Source organism: Prionailurus viverrinus, chromosome C2 (assembly GCF_022837055.1).
Source record: "Prionailurus viverrinus isolate Anna chromosome C2, UM_Priviv_1.0, whole genome shotgun sequence".
Lineage (NCBI taxonomy): Eukaryota > Metazoa > Chordata > Mammalia > Carnivora > Felidae > Prionailurus > Prionailurus viverrinus.
In genome coordinates this window covers 26864962-26885224 of record NC_062569.1, presented here as the reverse complement: position 1 = coordinate 26885224, position 20263 = coordinate 26864962, and the positions used below count along the sequence as shown (strand labels likewise).

Here is a 20263-nt window from a genome sequence, read left to right as displayed (position 1 = left end):
AATATCTCACCAAATATACATATCAATGAGAAGATAGAAGTGATCAATAGAAATTCTGGGGTTGAAAAGTATAACTAAAATAAGGAAATAAATGAAGTTCAAGTCACATGAGAGGATGAACAGATTTCAGCTGGCAAGAGAAAAAATCAGGGACTTGAGGATAGATCAGTTGACATGATCCAATCAGAGGATCTAAAAAAGAATAAGGAGGGGGCGCCTGGGTGGCGCAGTCGGTTAAGCCTCCGACTTCAACCAGGTCACGATCTCACGGTCCGTGAGTTCGAGCCCCGCGTCGGGCTCTGGGCTGATGGCTCAGAGTCTGGAGCCTGTTTCCGATTCTGTGTCTCCCTCTCTCTCTGCCCCTCCCCCGTTCATGCTCTGTCTCTCTCTGTCCCAAAAATAAATAAACGTTGAAAAAAAAAAAAAAATTTAAAAAAGAATAAGGAAAAATGAACAGAGCCCCAGAGGCCTGCAGAATGCCAACATAGACATAGGAGGGGTCCTAGAAGGCAAGGGGAGAGAAAAAGGAGCAGAAAGAATATTTGAAGACACATGGCTAAGCATTCCCCAGATTTGGTGGAAAACATTAATCTACACAGTTAAGAAGGTCAGTGAACTCCAAGTGTGATGAAAATGAAAGAGAGCCATATTAGACACATGATAAGTATACTATTGAAAGACAGCATCTTGAAAGCAGTGAGAGAAAACTGACTTATGAGGGACCCTCAATAAGATTAACAGCTGACATTTCATCAGAACTGATGGAGACTGGAAGTCAGTGGGATGGCATATGTGTTGAAAGAAGAAGACTGTCAGCTGATAATTCTATATCCAGCAAAATTGCCCTTCAAAAACAAAGGACAAATTAAGACATTCCAAGGTAAATAAAAATAGGGAACTTACTGCTAGGAGCTATTCCCTAAATGAAATACTAAAAGGTGTTTTTTGTGCTGAAAGAAAAGGGCATAAGACAGTAATTTGAATCCTCATGAAGAAATAATATTGATAACGGTAAATACTATTTATAAATAAATATACAAGTACAAATTATTTTTGTAACTCTCTTTTAACCTGCTGTCTCATTTAAAAGATGACCACATAAATAATAATAAAACTGTGTTTATGGGCTTGTGGTATATACAGAGTTTGTGTGACAATAATAGTACAAAAGAGGGAGGGGGGAACAGAGAGATATTAGAGCAAAGTTATTATGTATTAATGAAATTAGTATTAATCTGATCATCTTTAGATGTCACATGTATTTCCCAGGGAAACCAGTGGGAAAAAAACTTGTCAAAAACATGTTATATAAGAAACAAGGGAATTAAAACGGTATACTAGAAAATATATTTTTAGGGGCGCCTGGGTGGCGCAGTCGGTTAAGCGTCCGACTTCAGCCAGGTCACGATCTCGCGGTCTGTGAGTTCGAGCCCCGTGTCAGGCTCTGGGCTGATGGCTCAGAGCCTGGAGCCTGTTTCCGATTCTGTGTCTCCCTCTCTCTCTGCCCCTCCCCCGTTCATGCTCTGTCTCTCTCTGTCCCAAAAATAAATAAACGTTGGAAAAATTTTTTTTTTTTAAAAAAAAAAGGAAGTTGGAGAATACTTTAAATGAATGAAGATGAAAATACAACATTCAAAACTTACGGAATGCAGCTAAAGGAGTGTTCAGAGAGAAATTTATAGCTGTAAAATCTATATGTAAAAAAAGATTTTTTTTTTAATAGTTTATTTTGAGAGAGTGCAAGAGTGCACAAGCTTTGGGGAGAAGCAGAGAGAGAGAGAGAGAGAGAGAGAGGGAGAGAGAGAGAATCCCAAGCAGTATCCATGCTGTCAGTGTGGAGCACCGTACTATCCATGCTGTCAGTGTGGAGCACCGTACGGGGCTTGATCCCATGAACCATGAGATCATGACATGAGCCAAAATCAAGAGTTGGATGCTTAACTGACTGAGCCACCCAGGAACCCACAAAAGAAGAAAGATCTCAAATCAATAACTTAGCCTTAACCTTAGGAAACTAGTTAAAAGAGCAAAGGAAACCCAAAACAAGTAGAAGGAAGGAAATACTAAAGAGGAAATAAATAGAAAATAGAAGAATGAAGGAGAAAAATCAACAAAAGCAAAGGTTCTTTGGAAAGATGAAAACTAACTTCTACAGTAACTAATATAAAAAAGAGAGAGGACTCAAATTACTAAAATTAGGAATGAAAGAGGAGACATTACTACTGATGTGACAATAAAAGGAATTATGAATGGAATACTGTGAATAATTGTATGTCAACAAATTCGATAACCTAGATGAAATGGATAAATTCCTAGAGAGACACAAGCTGCCAAAAATGACTTAAGAAATAAGAAATAGAAAATCTGTGGGAATGCAAGCTGGTGCAGCCACTCTGGAAAACAGTATGGAAGTTCCTCAAAAAACTAAAATAGAACTACCCTACGACCCAGCAGTTGCACTACTAGGCATTTATCCGAGGGATACAGGTGTGCTGTTTCACAGGGACATATGCACCCCCATGTATATAGCAGCACTATCAACAATAGCCAAAGTATGGAAAGAGCCCAAGTGTCCATCAACGATGAATGGATAAAGATGTGGTGTGTGTGTGTGTGTGTGTGTGTGTGTGTGTGTGTGTGTGTGTATATATATATATAATGAAGTATTACTCAGTAATCAAAAATAATGAAATCTTGCCATCTGCAACAACATGGGTGGAACTGGAGGGTATTACGCTAAGTGAAATGAGTCAGAGAAAGACAAAAATCATATGACTTCACTCATATGAGGACTTTAAGAGACAAAACAGATGAACATAAGGGAAGGGAAACACAAATAATATAAAACAGGGAGGGAGACAAAACAGAAGAGACTCATAAATATGGAGAACAAACTGAGAGTTACTGGAGGTGCTGTGGGAGGGGAGATGGACTAAATGGGTAAGGGGCACTAAGGAATCTACTCCTGAAATCATTGTTGCACTATATGCTAACTAATTTGGATGTAAATTTAAAAAATAAATAAATAAAACAAATTAAAAAAAAGAAATAGAAAATCTGAATAGACCTATAATAAAATATTTAGTTATTTAAAAAAAAAATTCCCACAAAGAAAAGCCCAGGAGGATACAGTTTCATAGTGAATTCTACCAAACACTTAATGAAATAACACCCATCTTTCAAAAACTCTTCCAAAAAACAGATGAGGGAACATTTGCTAACTCATTCGATAAGGCCAGTACTATCCTCATGCCATAACCAGACAATTACATCACAAGAAAACAACAGACCAAGACCCATAGTTAATAGAAGCATAAAAATGCTAAACTAAATACTAGTAAACTGAATCCAGCATATTAAAATGATTATATAACATGACGAAGTTCAGTGTATCCCAAGACTGCAAGCCTTGTGCAACCTACAAAAATCAATTTAGGAATATATCCTATTAATAGAACAAAGGATGAAGATGTCGATCATCTTAACAGAAAGCATTTGACAAAATCTAACCCCCTTTTATGATTAAAAACAATTCAACAAACTAGTTATAGATGACCACAGCTGACATCAAACTTAATGGTGAAAGACTGAAAGCTTTCTCCTTAAGATGAGGAACCAAATAAGGATGTCTGTTCTTGCCACTTCCATCCAGCACCATACTGGAGCTTTTAAAACAATTAGATAAGGAAAAGAAATGAAAGGCATACAGATTGGAAAGGAAAAAGTAAAACTATCTGGATTTGCGGACAGCATAATCTTGTTTATAGACCATCTTAAGCAATAAAAAGAAAAACTTAATAGAACAAATGAGTTCAGCAAAGTTGCAGAATACAAGATGATGCTGTATTTGTATATACAAAAACCAACTGCATTTCTTTGTGCTAACAATGATTGATCCAAAGGTGAAATTAAGAAAAGAATTCCATTTACAATAGCATCAAAAAGAATGGGAATAAATTTATCAAAAAAGTACTGAAAACTATAGTATACTGAAGACCATAAAACATCACTGAAAGAAATTATAGAAGATCTAAATAAATGGAAAGACAGCCTATGTTCATTTAATGGAATAATGGGATACTTAACATTAAGATAGCAATCCTCCCCAAATTGATCTACAGATTCAATGCAATCCCTGTGAAATTTTCAGTTGTCTTTTTTTTTTTACTTTTTGCAGAAATTGACACCCTGATTCTAAAATTCATAAAGTAATGCAGATGATTTAAATAGCCAAAATACTCTTGAAAGAACCAAGTTGGAAAACTCAGACTTGGAGATTTGCTACAAAGCTACATTAGTCAGGATAGTATTACATAAAGGTAAATATAAAAATCAGTGGAACAGAACTGACCTGCAAAAATACATTTATGATCATTGTTTTTTGTCAAGGATGCCAGGACAGTTCTATGGAGGAAAGAATAGCATGAACAAATGGTTCTGGTTATCCATATGCAAAAGGATGAATTTCCGTGAATTTTTCAAAAGGGATCATAGACCTAAATATAAGAGCTAACCTGTAAAATATATGCATGTAACTATCCATGACCTTCGATTAGGCAGGAGTTTCTAAAAAATGACTTCAAAAGCACAAGTGACCAAAATAAAAAAAAAAAGACTTCATCAAAATTACAAACATTTGTGCTTCAAAGGACACTGTCAAGAAAGTAAAAGACAAACCACAGAATGAGAGAAATACTTGTAAATATAAAAACAGAGAATATACAAAGAACTCTTTTAACTCAACAATAAAAGGACAATTAAAAAATAAAGGATTCAAACAGATGTTTCTCCAAATAGGACCCATATGTATACAGAAAGCTGCTCCACATGATTAGTCACTAGGGAAATGCAAAGCAGAACCACAGTGAGATGCCACTTCACACCCTCTAGAAGGGCTATAATCAAAGACAATAACAAGTGCTAGAGAGGATGTGGAGAAATTGGTACCTTCATACATTTTGGTAGGAATGTAAAATGGTGAGGTAACTGTGGAAATCAGTTTGACAGTTCCTCAAATGTTAAACATAGAGTTACCTAATGACCCCTCAATTCCACTCATAGGCATAAACCCAAGACAGTTGAAAACACTTGTTCACATGAAAATTTGAACATACATGTTTGCAGCAGCATTATTCATAATGGCCAAAAAGTGCAAGCCACAATGTCTATAAGCTGTTGAATGGATAAACAAATGTGGCGTATCCATACAATGGAGTATTATGTAGCCATAAAGAGGAGTGAAATGCTGGCACATGCCACAACATGGATAACCTTGCAAAAACATTATGCTAAGGGAAAGAAGCCTGATCCACAGGTCAGCGAGCGTATTGTATGATTCGACTTAAATGAAATTTTGGCAAATTTAGGCAAATCCACAGAGACAGATTAGTACAGACCTTCCTCAGTTTATGATGGGGTCATGTTCTGATAAAGCCATCATAACTTGAAAATATCATAAGTCAAAAATGCATTCAATATACCTAACCTGCCAAACATCATAGCCTCGCATACCTTAAATGTGCTTAGAATTAGAACACTTACATTAGCCTACAGTTAGGCAAAATCATTTTAACATAAAGCCTATTTGATAATACCATGTTGAATAATCTCATGTAATTTATTGAATACTGAAAGACCAACAGAACGGTTGTAGGGGTTCATAATGGTTGTAAGTGTATCAGGTCTTTTTTAATGTTTGTTTATTTTGAGGTGGAGAGGGGCAGAGAGAGAGGAGAGAGAGAATCCCAAGCAGGATTAGTGTCATCATCGCAGAGCCCAATGCAGGGCTCGATCCCATGAACCATGAGACCATAAGCTGAGCTGAAATCAAGAGTCAGATGCTCAACTGACTGAGCCACCCAGGTGCCTGAGTATATTGGTTTTTTTATCCTCATGGTCACCTGGCAGCCTGGGAGTTGTGGCTTTCCTGCCACTGGTCAGCATCATGAGAAAATCATACTGCATGTCACTAGCAAGAAAAAGATCAAATTCAAAGTTTGAAGTATGGTTTCAACTGAATGCCTGTTGCTTTCACACCATCATAAAGTAAAAAAATTGTAAGTCACGGATGGTTTACAGTTGCCAGGAGCTGGGGTATAGAGGATGGGGAATGACTGCTGATACGTATGGGGTTTTTTGGGGATTAGATAATGGTAACAGTTATAAAACTTAGTGACTATACTGTCAGTCTTAAAAGAGTGAATTTTATGATAGGTAAATTATATCTCAGTATCAAAAAAGAGGGAGAGAGAGCAAGCAAGCAAGCAAATGCAAGAGACTGAGTAATGCTGGAATTTTTTTCTCTCCCAGCTAGTCCTTGGCTCTCTTTACTCATCTACCATACCGGTTGGGGTCCTGTAGGCACTATGTTTGAGAAGTATGTCCAGACATTTATGTGGAAATGTTTATAGCAGCATTATTCATAGTAGGTAAAAGGCAGAAACAACACAAATGTTCATCAGCAGATAATGGATACACAAAATGTGGTATTCCATACAACGGAATAATAGTTGGCTGTAAAAAGGAATGGGTGAACCTTGAAAACACTATGTTAAGTGAAAGAAGCCAGATACGAAAGGCCATGTAATATAGGACTACATTCATATGGAATCTCCAGAATAGGCAAACCCATAGCAAATTTAAGCAAATTTGTTTCCAGGGGCTGGTGGGAGAGGAAAATGAGGAGTGAATGCTGATGGGTGTGACGTGGGTTTCCTTAGGAATGATGAAAATATTGCAGAATTAGATACTGATCATCTGCAGAATTCTGTTAATATATTGAAAATCACTGAATTATTTCCTTTCAAATATTATACTTTATGGTATTTTCTCACAACAAAGCTGTGAATAAGAAAAAGTGAACTAGAGATTAATTAATAAAAAAATACAACATATTCCATATTTATTTAAGAAGCAAATATGAATATATTGTAGTATGCATAGAAAAAAAACCCTTTAAAAGGATATATAACAAAAGGTTAGTAGTGCCTCTCTCTGAGTGGTAGAATTATAAATGTTTTTACTTTTCTGTATTCTTTCTTGTATTTAAAAAAAAATTTATTTTGAGAGAGAGAAAAAAAAGTGTGGGGAAGGGGCAGAGAAATGGAGAAAGAATCCTAAGCAGGCTCCGCACTGTCAGCGCAGAGCCTGATGCGGGGCTCGATCTCATGAATCGTGAGATCATGACCTGCACCGAAACCAAGAGTTGGACGCTTTACTGATGGAGCCACCCAGGTGCCTCTTTTCTGTATTTTAATATTTTTTTGTAATATGTATTAGCTTGTATTATAAAATGAAATAAATAGAAAAGACAGAGATGAATACATTTGATGAATTAGGGGCTTGTGATCTTTTAGGAGTATGGCCCCTTAGAGGTAGGTATATGTGCCTTATGAAGCGGGTACTGAGGTACTGAAGGAAGGAATTGGTGATAGTGGGAAACACCCTGTGTAAATGATGTATTCAAGAAGTTTGGCAGTGAATTTGAGAAAGGAGAGTAGACAGCTTGAGAGGTCAGCACGTGTGTGGGAGAAACTGAATATTACAATACTTTACATTTATGAGTGTTTTATGATTTATATATTATTTGAGCTTCACTGTGTTCCAATAGAAAAGATAGGGCAGTCCTGTTTTGTGGATGAGTAAACTGAGACACAGAGCAGGCAAGTGGCTTGACCAAGTCATATGGGTAGTAAATAGAGGAATTCAGGTCTTTGATCCCAAAGCCATTTCCTGCTGTGTCAGGCTGCATCCTAGGAATTACAGAATTACTGAAGGGTGCAAGAATAGGGTTTAAGGTATTGCAAGAGTGGCAGGAGAACTAGATGAGGACAGTCAAGTATGGGAGCTCCAGAGTGAGAGGAGGATGGGCGGGCCTTATGTGATAGGAGGGAAGTGTGTGGGGATGGCCATTTAAAAATATGAGAAGAAAAGGTGATTTTGTGCCAGTGTTTTTGAGAGGGATTCTTCAGTTATGAGAGCAAGGAGGTGAAACAGACCTCAAAGTAGTACTTTCGTTGGCTGATAGCCATGTGGATATTTATTTAATATCAGCATTAATAAATGCTCTTGTGGCCCTTGCAGAAATGTAATCTGTTTTCTTTTGTGCAGATCTATTCTTACATATAGCCGAATTGGAGGACGTGTCAAGACACTTACATTCTGCCAGGGGTCCCACTACTTAGCCATTGCGTCTGACAATGGTGCCGTCCAGCTTCTTGCAATTGAGGCTTCTAAGCTGCCAAAGTCTCCTAAGATTCAACCTCTGCAAAGCAGGTATCGATCTTTTGTGTTTTTTTAAACTGCATTTAGTGCACTAGGGTAATTTAACCCTACCTTGCCAGTGTAGTTTGGATCAACTGAGGACCTATTAGATAGTACTACCTTTTTTTTTAAGCACATGAAATAAATAAAACTGTGTTTCCAGCCCAAATCTGTCACATGTAGTTAATTTCAGAAAACGGTGTCTGCATATCTTACTTTCTGTCAAAAGGTCAGAAGGCAACTTTGAACTTGCGGCTCATCCCAGGCTGGAATCTGTTTGAATAACCTAATTATTGGCTACATCTTCTGTTTCAACTATGAAAAGCACAAGTCTGGCTGGCTGATTTTTAGAATGTGAATGTTCTTCATCAAAGAAAACGCAAACGTTGTCAGCATCTTTACTTGGCATTAAATTGTCTGATGTTGATGGGAAATGGAGTGCTGCTTTTAGTCAGATGACTTGCTTATCACTTGAAAACAAAATACTGGCTGGTTTTAAGAATTTCCTCACTTCTTACAAATTGTAGTTGCCCACAGATTAAACACATACAAGGTAAGAGATTTTAAAGATAAAGCAGAACAGATTTTCAACTGATGAGTAGGTGCTACACACTAAGGATTACAAATACAAATAAGATATGTTATGCTCTTTAAGACACTACAGTCTAATGGAAGAAACAGAACAGTTAACAGATGATTTTACTTGCAGTGTGATCGTGTGCCAGTGTTACAGGGACAGCTGGAGCCAGCTTGCAGGGGTAGGGAACAAGGCCTGGAGGAGGTGAGACCAGATGTGAGTTAGCCAGCCAAAGCAGGGTGGTTGAGAAGGGCATGGCAGGCAGAGGGGGTGGATCTCACAGGAAGAAAGCAGAATGAGCGGGTTCTTACAGGTAAGTGGATTGTAAGGTATGGCCATTGGGTAGCTGAAGAAGAAAAGGATGTACGTTGGATCATCTAGGACTTTATTGTTTTATTGTTTGCTTATAGTTTTGTTTTGCCTTTGCACTTAAAAATGTGTATTATTTTTAACACATTCACCAAACAGATGTGGGCAGCTTTCGTCTAGGACATATTATATATTGTCTTTAACAAACAACCACCTGCCAGTTTTCTTTAAAATTGTTTCAGCAGAGGATGGCTGTACAGCAGTGTACCTATTGAGATCCATGTAAATTAACAAAGAGCTGTTGGCAGATTGTGTTGTGTGATGACTGTGCTGGCAGGACACACACAGAGACATGCGCACTCCTTCCACAGGTGCCACTCAGCCGACAGCACTTTTCACTGTGAATGTTACTGTCTTAACCCTAAGCAAACGTGGCCGACACAGATTGGGAGACTGTGCCAGAATGTTTAGATTTCAGTCTGCCTGGCAGCAGTTGCTCCAAAGAAACCTAGCCATGAATCTTTTTTTTTTTTCCCCCCTTCGGTTTGCTTCATTCAGTCAGATCTGTTGTCATGGCTTTTGATAATTAGGATTTATAGCACCTTTTCACATTTTATTTGGCATTTGGACTTTTCATCATCCCTCCAGGGGAAGTATCGTCAGTATTAGAATGTTTAAGTTGTTTATCTAAGACACAGAGGTCAGCAAACTGTAGCCTGCAGTATGGCCCATAGCTAAGAATACTTTTTGCATTTTCAAAAGATTATAAAAAAAAAATGAATATGCAGTAGAGATATGTGACTTGCGAAGCCTAAAATATTTACTATTTGGCTCATTACAGAAAATGTTTGCTGACTCCCGATCCAAGAGATAAAACTAAAATAGTGTATGCTGCAAAAGCCTGATATGTACCGATCAGGGAGGCTGGCCAGTGTGTTTATTATATTCTTTTTAGCTTAAAAATGCCTCAGCTTGGGGCGCCTGGGTGGCGCAGTCGGTTAAGTGTCCGACTTCAGCCAGGTCACGATCTTGCGGTCCGTGAGTTCGAGCCCCGCGTCAGGCTCTGGGCTGATGGCTCAGAGCCTGGAGCCTGCTTCCGATTCTCTGTCTCCCTCTCTCTCTGCCCCTCCCCCGTTCATGCTCTGTTTCTCTCTGTCCCAAAAATAAATAAACGTTGAAAAAAAAAAATTTAAAAATGCCTCAGCTTGAAAAAATAGATACACCCATATAATGGAACAGTACATAAAAAAAAAAGGAATTTGATATTATCAGTAATGAAAGGAATAAATTATGGAATTATGCAACAACCAATGCATCCTAAATCCTTTTTGCTAATGAAAGAAGTCAGACCCAAAAGGCTATTTTTTGTATGTTTCCAACTTTTTGTGATATTCTGGAAACCATAAAATTATAGAGAAGAAATGAGATTAGTAGTAGTCACAGGTTGGGAATGGGGTAGGAGCTGACTACAAAGGGGCCTGCACAAGATAATTTTTGGCCTGTGGACTTGTTCTCTGTGGTTCTGTGGTAGAAGGTACATGGCTATGCATTTGTCATTATGCACAGAACTCTGTATCACAAAAAGTGAATTTTGTATGTAAGTTATAAAAAAAAAATCAACCCAATATAGGAGGAAAGGTAGAATGCTGTCTATGATAAATCAATCTCATTGTATACAGATGAATCCTATAGTCACAGTGAAGACTGGGCAGTAAAGGAGCCAACCTAGTATCTTTGGAAAAAGTGGTTCAGTTGGATAGTGCAAGGCTAATGACCGAAGGAACTGAAGTCAGACACTATGTTCTAGTTGGCTTTCACAGGAGTGTGTTTTATCAATTCCAAACCTACTTAGTTGTATACTAAGGTTATAAATAAGAAAAGGGAGATGGCTAGAATGAACTCTGGTGCTGGGTAGATATCAATCTGGATTCAGTGTGAGTATGAACTCAGGATATATGTATATGCATGTGTGTGTGTGTGTTTGTATACATATGTACACATACACATAAAAAGATATAGAAGTACACATATGCATGTTGGTATGAGGTATAGTATACATATTAAGAGACTGGAGCAGGGACACGTCCCCATAGCAGTGAGCACTTAGCACGCAGACCTTGGTTTTTAAATACTATTTTTCCATAAAAAGAACCAGGGTTCCTTGCAGAACTGGTTGCCCAGGGCTGGGGCAGTGAATACGCAGGATGAATCTTGTGTTGCCAGAAAGTTAGGAATTGGTTCAAAAAAGCACATTGAAAGGGCATTGGGACCAACCTGAGAGAGTTTCCCGTGGCCAGAGTTGGAACAACTTGAGCAACAAAACAGATAACAATAATATTGGGTTACAGCTCACAGGATAAAATAAATGTGTATGAGCCCATACTGATAATAAATAAGTAAATAAATAATGGGAAAGAAGTGACAGTTCTTTATAGAAAAATTCTAATCAATAAGTATGGAAGGAATGAGGGACATAGTCACCATTAGAACACCATAGATATGGTCTATCAATGGATCCTAAAATGTGTGGACAAAATTTTAAGCAGAAACAGGATTTTTACACTGTCTCAGAAGTATTTTTTTTTAAAGATTGAGTAGTTATAGATGGAAAATAATTCTACGGTGGAGAATCCTGGCAGATAGTACCTTAGTGAAATGATCAAGGTACTATTAATTAACTAATTAATATCAGGTACTTGCTCATACGTGCACTGAGAAGGATGTTATTTCATGGTCTTCTTCCCAATAAGGTGTAAACTGAGTCTGTTTGTGAGAACACATGAGGCAAACTCAAATGGAGGGACATTCTATAAGATAACCTATAGTCTTCAAAAATATCAGAATCATGAAAGATAAAGACTGAAGGTCAGATTGAAAAAGACATGACAACTCAATGCCATGTGGTATCTTGTTTTGGATCCCAGAACAGTAAAAGGACACAAGTGGAAACTAATAAAAATCCGAATATGTTCTTTATTTTACTAGTATTGTACTAAGATTAATTTCTTAGTTTTGATAAATGTTCTGTGGTTATGTAAGGTGTTAACACGAGGGGAAAATGGGTGAAGGATACAGAGGAATTTTCTGTACTATTTTTGCAACTCTTCTGTAAGTCCGAAGTTATTTTTAAAAATGCCTCGGGGTGCCTGGGTGGCTCAATCGTTTGAGCGTCTGATCTGGGCTCAGGTCATGATCTCACAGTCCGTGAGTTCGAGCCCCGCATTGGGCCTTGTGCTGACAGCTCAGGGCCTGGAGCCCACTTTGGATTCTGTGTCTCCCATTCTCTCTGCCCCTACCCTGCTCATGTTCTGTCTCTGTCTCAAAAATATACATTAAAAAATGCCTCAGGCATCATTGGCTTGATGGATCAGAGTTATTTCTTGACTATGCTTAGAATAAATTCATCTTAAATGGAGGCCGGTGTTATGTTTTCAGTGACTGGAAAAGTTTTTGCCTTTTGCTTTGTGTATTTCTTTAGAATGCTAGACCAGAAGGATGATGGGTGTGTCGTGGATATGCATCACTTCAACTCTGGGGCACAGTCTGTTCTGGCCTATGCCACTGTGAATGGCTCTCTCGTTGGTTGGGACCTCCGGTCTTCAAGCAATGCATGGACTCTGAAGCACGATCTGAAGTCAGGCCTCATCACTTCCTTTGCTGTGGACATCCACCAGTGTTGGCTCTGCATTGGTGAGCTGACTTTGAAGTCATTGACTGGGTTGTGAATGCCACTAAGGTCTGGAATTGCCTTCTTGTGAAAGTTTTTTCCTTTTTCCGCACTGGTAATTTTTTCCCATCTCCTTTTTTGAATGATTATTATGTTATAATCTCTTGAAATTTAATTTTTTTTCATTAAAAATCAGATTTGAAAGAGTGATAGCAGTATCTCAACGCATGCACATTTCCTTTTTCTCTTTGTTCTTAAATGAGCCTCTTTACTTTATAATCATTATAGTGATCAGATTTGCTGGCATTCTGTTATCCTGCCAGGGAAGCAGCAGGCTTGGTTCATGCATGAGAGCATTTGAGTTCCGTCAGACTCGGTTTCAAATTCCAGTAACCCCAGGCAAGCCGCACAACTCTCTGAGTTTCAGGAGCCTCATCTTCAAATGGGGCTAATCCGTTCAAGGGCTGCTTTGAGGATTTAATGAGGTTAAAGCATCCATCGCGGGCCCTGGTACTGGAGAAGAGCTAAGCACTGGTTTCTTGCTTTATTATTCCTCTTTGCCCTCCTTTTCTCGGAGGTGAAGGTGTACCATGTGATCTTGCTGACTGCTTTTCTCTGTTTTAGTTTCACGTTTTGCCCCCATAGGGCTTTGAACCTGCCCCTTAAAAATGTATCACATCTTATTTTCTCCCACTTGGCACTCTTTCTGAAGAATTATAATCTGTTGTCCTTGAATTTTGGTTTCTAGATTCCCTGAATGACATTAGGACATTGTTAAGTATATGCCCTCTCCTTCTTTATATATAGTATATATGGAATACATTGTGTTTGCCTTTTGTGTGAGTAAACTGCACAGGTGCAGGAGGATGTGACGCCAGGCCCACAAAAGTAGATATGAAACTGCGCAAATTAGTAAATGGCAATGATGGCTCTCAGGTACCCTGATCAGCTTTGAGCCAACACAACCTGTGGCTGTTGGAGCCATTGTCCTGGAGTGGGGCAGGGTGACGGAGGGACCCTGTTGTCCTGCGTCTTTTTCTGATCCCACTATCTCTGCTAGAATTGGAGACCAGTCCAAGACGACGCTGTGTGCCTCTGTCGGGAGCAGCTGTTCAGTGTCAGCGTTGGCATTATTCTTTTGGGATGGGGGGGGCTTCTCTGTGGGGTTGGTCATGGGCAGATGTGCAGGTACTGACCACCCCAGTGTCTGCTGTGATTGGATACCCATACCTGGTTCCAGAATGTTTTGGAGACAAGGGCACGGGGAAATGATTGAAATGTGATGACAGCTACAGAGCTGCAGCCACTGTGGGGTTGGTTAAGTGGTCACTGAATGCCAGTAAAACATCTTCGGTGATTTAAGGCATTCTGCACGTTTTGACCTATCAAATTCAGTTTATGTATTCTCTAGACCTTTGGTTTTTTTGTGCGTGCCTTTGGCAATTAATACCAGTGTAATAATCATTCATTTTCAGCTTACGTTTAGTAGCATTGTGATGAGCACTTCATATCTGTATTTAACAACTAGGAAGTGCTGTTTGATACCAGGGAGATAGCTTGACAGATAGATGGGAAGAATGAATAAAATACATTCACACAAAGCTAATGCTATTTGTTGTTTGTATAAATGCAGCTTGATGTACTTTAAGCATTAGATGGTAATCTTTTTGACTTTTTTTTTCCCTTTAAGGTACAAGCAGTGGTACCATGGCTTGCTGGGACATGAGGTTCCAGTTGCCAATTTCCAGCCACTGTCACCCCTTCAGGGCTCGAATCAGACGCCTCTCAATGCACCCTCTGTATCAGTCCTGGGTGATTGCAGGTAAAATGGAGAGGGCTGGCTTTGAGGTGTTGGGGGATTTTTAAAGAAAGTACATAATACCCTGCTGCGACGACTCATGTTCTCAGAGTTTTAATGTTATGTATGAACCAAATGCTTGATTCTATTTTGTTCTGATTATGGAAGTTCCCACCACTGCTATCTCACTGTCATTTCTTATTTATTATCTTTAAAAATGACCTCATTAATCACCACCGTCACCTACTGTCTGCCACTGTTTCCCCTCTCATTTGTTTTCTTTCTCCCATATTTTTGTTAATATTTTGCCACCACCTTCCTAGAAATCTAAGTTAGAAACCTTGACTCATCCTTGTCTGTTGCCAATTCTTGTTGATGTGTTTCTTGCCAGCTTCCCTTCCCTGTCCTTACCAGGCATTCTCCTAGTAAGAACTGGAGATGAAACATGTGAAGCACACAGTCTGGCACACATGTAGTGCTTGATAAATAGTAGCTCGTTATGCTTACGCCTTCTCCTTGGTCGTCTTGCATGCAGGCTCTCCCCGGTCCCTTCTCATACACGTAGTCCGACTCATATACTGCTGATGTTGGTGGCCATTACTCTGCTCGCCTCTTACCTGACTCATTGGTCAGTTGATAGTTTCCTCTTTCTGAAATAGTTCCCTTACCTGACTTCAGGGACATCACTTTGATTCCACCTTATTTTCCTTCCGACTTTTAAATCGTGCCCTACCTCACCCGCCTTAGGGCTCAGTCTTTGGTCCTTAACCCTTCTACACTGATCTTGTCCCATGCTTTAAATACCACATTTCTTCAGATTTTTATAGCTACTTAAAATGTTCAGAATCTGACCACTTTTTGCTGTTTCCGTCACAGTCTCTCTCATCCCAGCCACCATAACCTCTTGTCCCTATTAATGCAGTATCCTTGTAACTCCCTGCTTTAATCCTTACTTCTTCAAGACTGTTCTTTCTGCTACTCAGTACCTTCCCATTCCAGGTTACAGCCACACTCCTCATGGGGATCTGCCCCTGCTACCTCTCTGACCTTCTTTATCGGTCAGGGTTCCAGCAGGAATCAGATGGCATACCCAGCGTAGGATGATTTGAGGATTTATCTTCAGAGGAACTGTTGATGAATGTGTGGGTGTAGGGACATCATAAAAGCACAATGAAATAGGGCTAGTACCAGCAGGAGGGGATGGGATGGTTACTGGAGTTTGGAAAGAAGATGAATAGAGAAGGCCACCGTGAGAGGAGCAGGGATTTTGATGGGAGCGACACAACCAGCCTGGGCTGGGACATGCATCTATCTATCCCTTTGGTCTCCTGCTGGGGCTTCCATAGGCCTGTATTTGTTTCCTACGACCATTTTGTTCTTATGTGTAATAAATTACCACAAAGTTGGTAGCTTGAAACAATACACATTTGTTCTACAACCGTTCCAGAGGCCAGAAGTGAAATGAGTTTTGCTAAGCCGAGTCCAAGTTGGCAGCAGGGTCACGTTACCTCTGCAGGACCCAGGGGAGAGTCCATTCCCTTTCTTCTCCTGCTTCTGGAGCTGCTTGCCTTGGCTTGTGGCCCCTTCTTCCATCTTCAGAGCCACCACTGTAGCACCTTGCTCCATTGTCCTGTTGCCTTCTGCTGTCAAGCTTGCCTCCTTCTTACGATACTGTGATCGTATGCAGGGCTCCCCTGGATAATCCAGGAAAATCCCATCTCAAAGCCCTTAATCATCTCTGCAATGTCACTTTACCGTATAATGTAACATTCACAGTCTCCGGAGATGAGGACGTACTTATTTTAGGGGCTGTTAGTTTACCACAGGCCAAACCCATGTAGAAGCCCGAGGGCAAAGGAGCCTGTCCATGTGGCACACACGGGTCAGCCTGGCAGCGGGGAGTGGAACGTGCCAGCCCTACGGGCCTTTTCCTCCTCCCCCAGGCCCAGTCGGCCCCAGCCACATGGGCTTTCGGGCTTTCTCCTCAAACTAGACACATTCCTGATGCAGGGCCTTGCACTTTCTTGGTTTATTGCCCCCATTAGAATGTAAGTTCTATAAAACGGTATTTTTTCCATTGTTTGCCTCATTTTCCTCAGCATGTAGACCAGCGACTAGCTCATAGTAAGTATTTTTGCTTCAGTAAATATTAATGAAGGAATGAAGCCTGAGGTATTATCACTCACCCTGCTCAAAATAATGTCTTTCTCAGGCTTGCTGTTGCCTTTTTCTATAATCTTCCCCTGCCTTCATTTCCCACTCCTCCCTGTCACGGATTTGCTTCAGTCACACTGATTACTCATTTTCCCAGATGCCCAGAAATTGGAATGAACAAAAACAAAACATTCTTTCTGCCTGAAATGACTTACCTGTATGCCACTCGTATCTGCTCAGCTTTACTTTTCTTTCAGTCCCAGAGGAAACCTCTCCACGAGTGACATTGATGCTTACCCACTGGATGGGATCTTTTCCTTTCCTTGAGTTCAGGTGGAATTTTTCAGTTGTTTTTGCTCTCATTGTCTATACATTTTTCCTCTGCTTCTAGACTGTAGGTTTCTTGAGGGTAGAATCTTTACGATTCACCTTTCTACCCCACAATTCTTTTCACTGTGCTGTATGCCAGTAAATATTTATTAGCAGTTTATTAAAGAACATCTTTTTTTGCACTCCAGTCTGGTGACAGGGTCACAGTGTTATTTAAAAGTAGTCGTAGTGAGCATTTTTTGCAGGATGAGGAAAAATGGAAATAGGCACAGGCTGAGTTGGATTATCTACCAAGATGTGAAAGCTCTCAGAGCGGGCTTGTGGTGTGAGTAACCGTTCTGGCCTGTGCTTCCCTTAGCCGTGCAGGGCAACAATGAGGTGTCCATGTGGGACATGGAGACTGGCGACAGAAGATTCATGCTCTGGGCCTGCAATGCACCACCACTCTCTGAGTCACAGGTTTGTCTCCGGTTTTCATTAGGCCAATCGAATTTCCCCCATTACAAGCATTTTCAGACACTCTACCCAACCTGGTATCTGTTGGGCTTTTGGGTTGTGTTTTAAACTATATCGAGGCTTTCCAATGTCTAGGTGTTTTGGTTGCTAGTACCAGGAGGTTTGTGATGTGTCTGTGGAAGCCCGGTAAAAACCGGGATTAACTGGAACATGACCATCTTACATACACTTCTGTCATGCTACCACCATGGGTGCTTCACTGGGACAAAAGGTGGGAGAGGTTCATTTCTCCTTTGGTTGGAGTCCTTCTCCCAAATAGGCAGTTTTCAGAGGCTGAACAGGTTTTGCCTCTTTATTCAGAATGATATAAAGCCAACCCACTTATAGAAGATATGCATAAATGGTCTCTCATTTCTTCAGTTAACCAGGTGCCCAGCAGCCACTGCCACTCGACTTGTTACTAGAAATGACACCATCTATGGAATACACTGCTATCTTTAATTTGATTCCTGTTTCTTTCTTTTAAGCCTGTTCCTCACAGTGTCCATGGTATCTATTGTAGTCCTGCAGATGGAAATCCCATCCTACTAACGGCTGGCTCAGACATGAAAATAAGGTACAGTATCTGATAAGTGTACATAGTTAGGTATCCTTTAAAAGGAGAAGGATAATGTGGATGGATACTGTGGTCAATACTAGGGTGTTTATTCTAGATACTTGCAATGTTGTCATGTTTAACATCCTCCATATCTTGCACAGATAGCTGTTAATACCTCATTTGTACCTAATTTTAGTCTATGCTAGGAAAATCTCTTTTCCTAAGGCAAAAGAAAATAAGTTATGCATTGATGAATGTAAGCTAATGACCATTACTTACTCCCCCCATCCTGAGATTATCAGCACTTACTTCCTCTTCCCTAGGTTTTGGGACTTGGCTTACCCAGAGCGGTCCTACATTGTTGCCGGAGGTACTAGTTCCTCGTCTGTGTCCTACTCTAGGAAAATAATTGAAGGCACTGAAGTCGTCCAGGTACAAGCAGTCTTGTTTTCTCTCAATTTTTATAGGCACACAAACGACTTTGGCCAAGAGTGGCAGTAATTAAGAAGAAAATTTATTTTCTTTGGGCTTTTCTGTGATTTTTAAATTAACTTTTATTAAGGTAAATAAACATATAAAGGGCACACACATAAGTACCTAGCTCGAAGCAAGCACTTTATACGCTTGCTCAGTCCTTAAAACAATTTATAAGGAAGTACCTTTATTAGAAAGTTCAGCACCATGAAGTAACTTGGCTGAGATCATCCAGGTAGTAGGCAGCAAAGCTGGGGATTCAGACCTGGCTGTTGGAACTCCAAATCTTGTGTTCTTGAGTTGGGTAAAAACTTCAAAGGAGGTAACATACCTGAAAGTGCCTGGGTCCTAGAAGGTGCTCAGTAAATGAATGAAAGCTTCCTTTATGACAGATACATATTTACATCCACCGCTCTATTATATACTGTCTCTTTTTTCTTTTGATGGTGGCAAAAGAAATTGGATTGGCCTCTTTGTAAGCCACTACTCATGGGAAACAGAAGGTCATTTGGACTCTCTTTACTCCTTGTCTTTGTGAAGGGAGGACTACCTCACAGGAAGTTTTAGCTTTAAAGACAACCACCACCTGTCTCAGAAGAACAATATTCCTAACAGGTACGGTGTGGTACAGGCTTTTAACTTCTGGCTTTCTCCTTTTAACCATGAAACAGGAAATTCAGAATAAGCAGAAGATGGGACCAAGCGATGACACCCCTCGGAGGGGCCCAGAGTCTCTGCCTGTGGGACACCACGATATCATCACGGACATCGCCACCTTCCAGACAACACAGGGCTTCATTGTAACTGCTTCTAGAGATGGAATTGTTAAGGTGTGGAAATGAAAACTTAGTGGTCTGTATAATTTGTAATAAAGTTATAAGTTTACTGTAACTTGAGAGCAAAGGTATTTTTAGAGGACAGAAGTGAGATTCAGTTCTTTCATTTTCAAAATTATGTCTCTATATAATACTGTCTCATGATTAAACAGATCCCATCCAAGGTGGTTAAGAAGGTTGCACTCAACCAATGTACTTACACATTATCTCTGCAAGAATCAGCCAGACAACAGTATCTGGGACTTCCTACTGTATATGTCACAAAGGTGAGGAATTTAAAATGCTAAGACTTCTATGATCTAAGTTTGTACTAAAAAAGATGGGTCATAAGCTATAATAATGTAAACACATTTTTGCTATTAAAACTGCTATTCAAACCAGCCAATAAAATGTATACAAGCATCTTAAGAGGTTTTTTTGGCGTTTTTAACAGTAAACTTTAGCAGAAGAATAAACTCTCCAGCAGCATTTGTTCTCAAGAAATAAGGCACTCAATGTCACAAGGAATCGGCGACAGAACTAGGCCTTAGGCCCACATTTCTGGACTCTCAGTATTTTGTTCTTTCTGCTTTATCATATCTTTCTTCCTGTTTTACAGTCTGCCTTATTATTTACCACTAGAACTGATCTCCTGTGTATCAACCCTAGAAAAATGGCTCTCCTTGGCCATCATTACTATTTTTTATAGGCTTTAGTATAAATTCTGAAAGTTGGCCCTTCGGCTTGCTTTTATCCAGTGTCAATTATTTATTAAATGCATGAAAAAGAAAGAAAAATGAAAGGATTAAGTTGTTAAAGACAT

The 20263-nt window shown here is 39.7% G+C and overlaps 1 protein-coding gene across 2 annotated transcripts in view; it reads left to right on the top strand.

The window, feature by feature from the left end:
- Positions 1-19869, top strand: part of PIK3R4 (phosphoinositide-3-kinase regulatory subunit 4) — a 207482-nt gene extending 187613 nt beyond the window's left edge. For both annotated transcript variants that reach the window (XM_047875523.1, XM_047875522.1), the window contains 7 exons: positions 8110-8274; positions 12627-12838; positions 14506-14637; positions 17456-17556; positions 18081-18169; positions 18475-18583; positions 19297-19869. In XM_047875523.1, the coding sequence (XP_047731479.1) occupies positions 8110-8274; positions 12627-12838; positions 14506-14637; positions 17456-17556; positions 18081-18169; positions 18475-18583; positions 19297-19467 (979 nt within the window). In that variant the 3' untranslated portion in view covers positions 19468-19869. The remainder of the gene's footprint in view (positions 1-8109; positions 8275-12626; positions 12839-14505; positions 14638-17455; positions 17557-18080; positions 18170-18474; positions 18584-19296) is intronic.
- Positions 19870-20263: the final 394 nt, after the last annotated feature.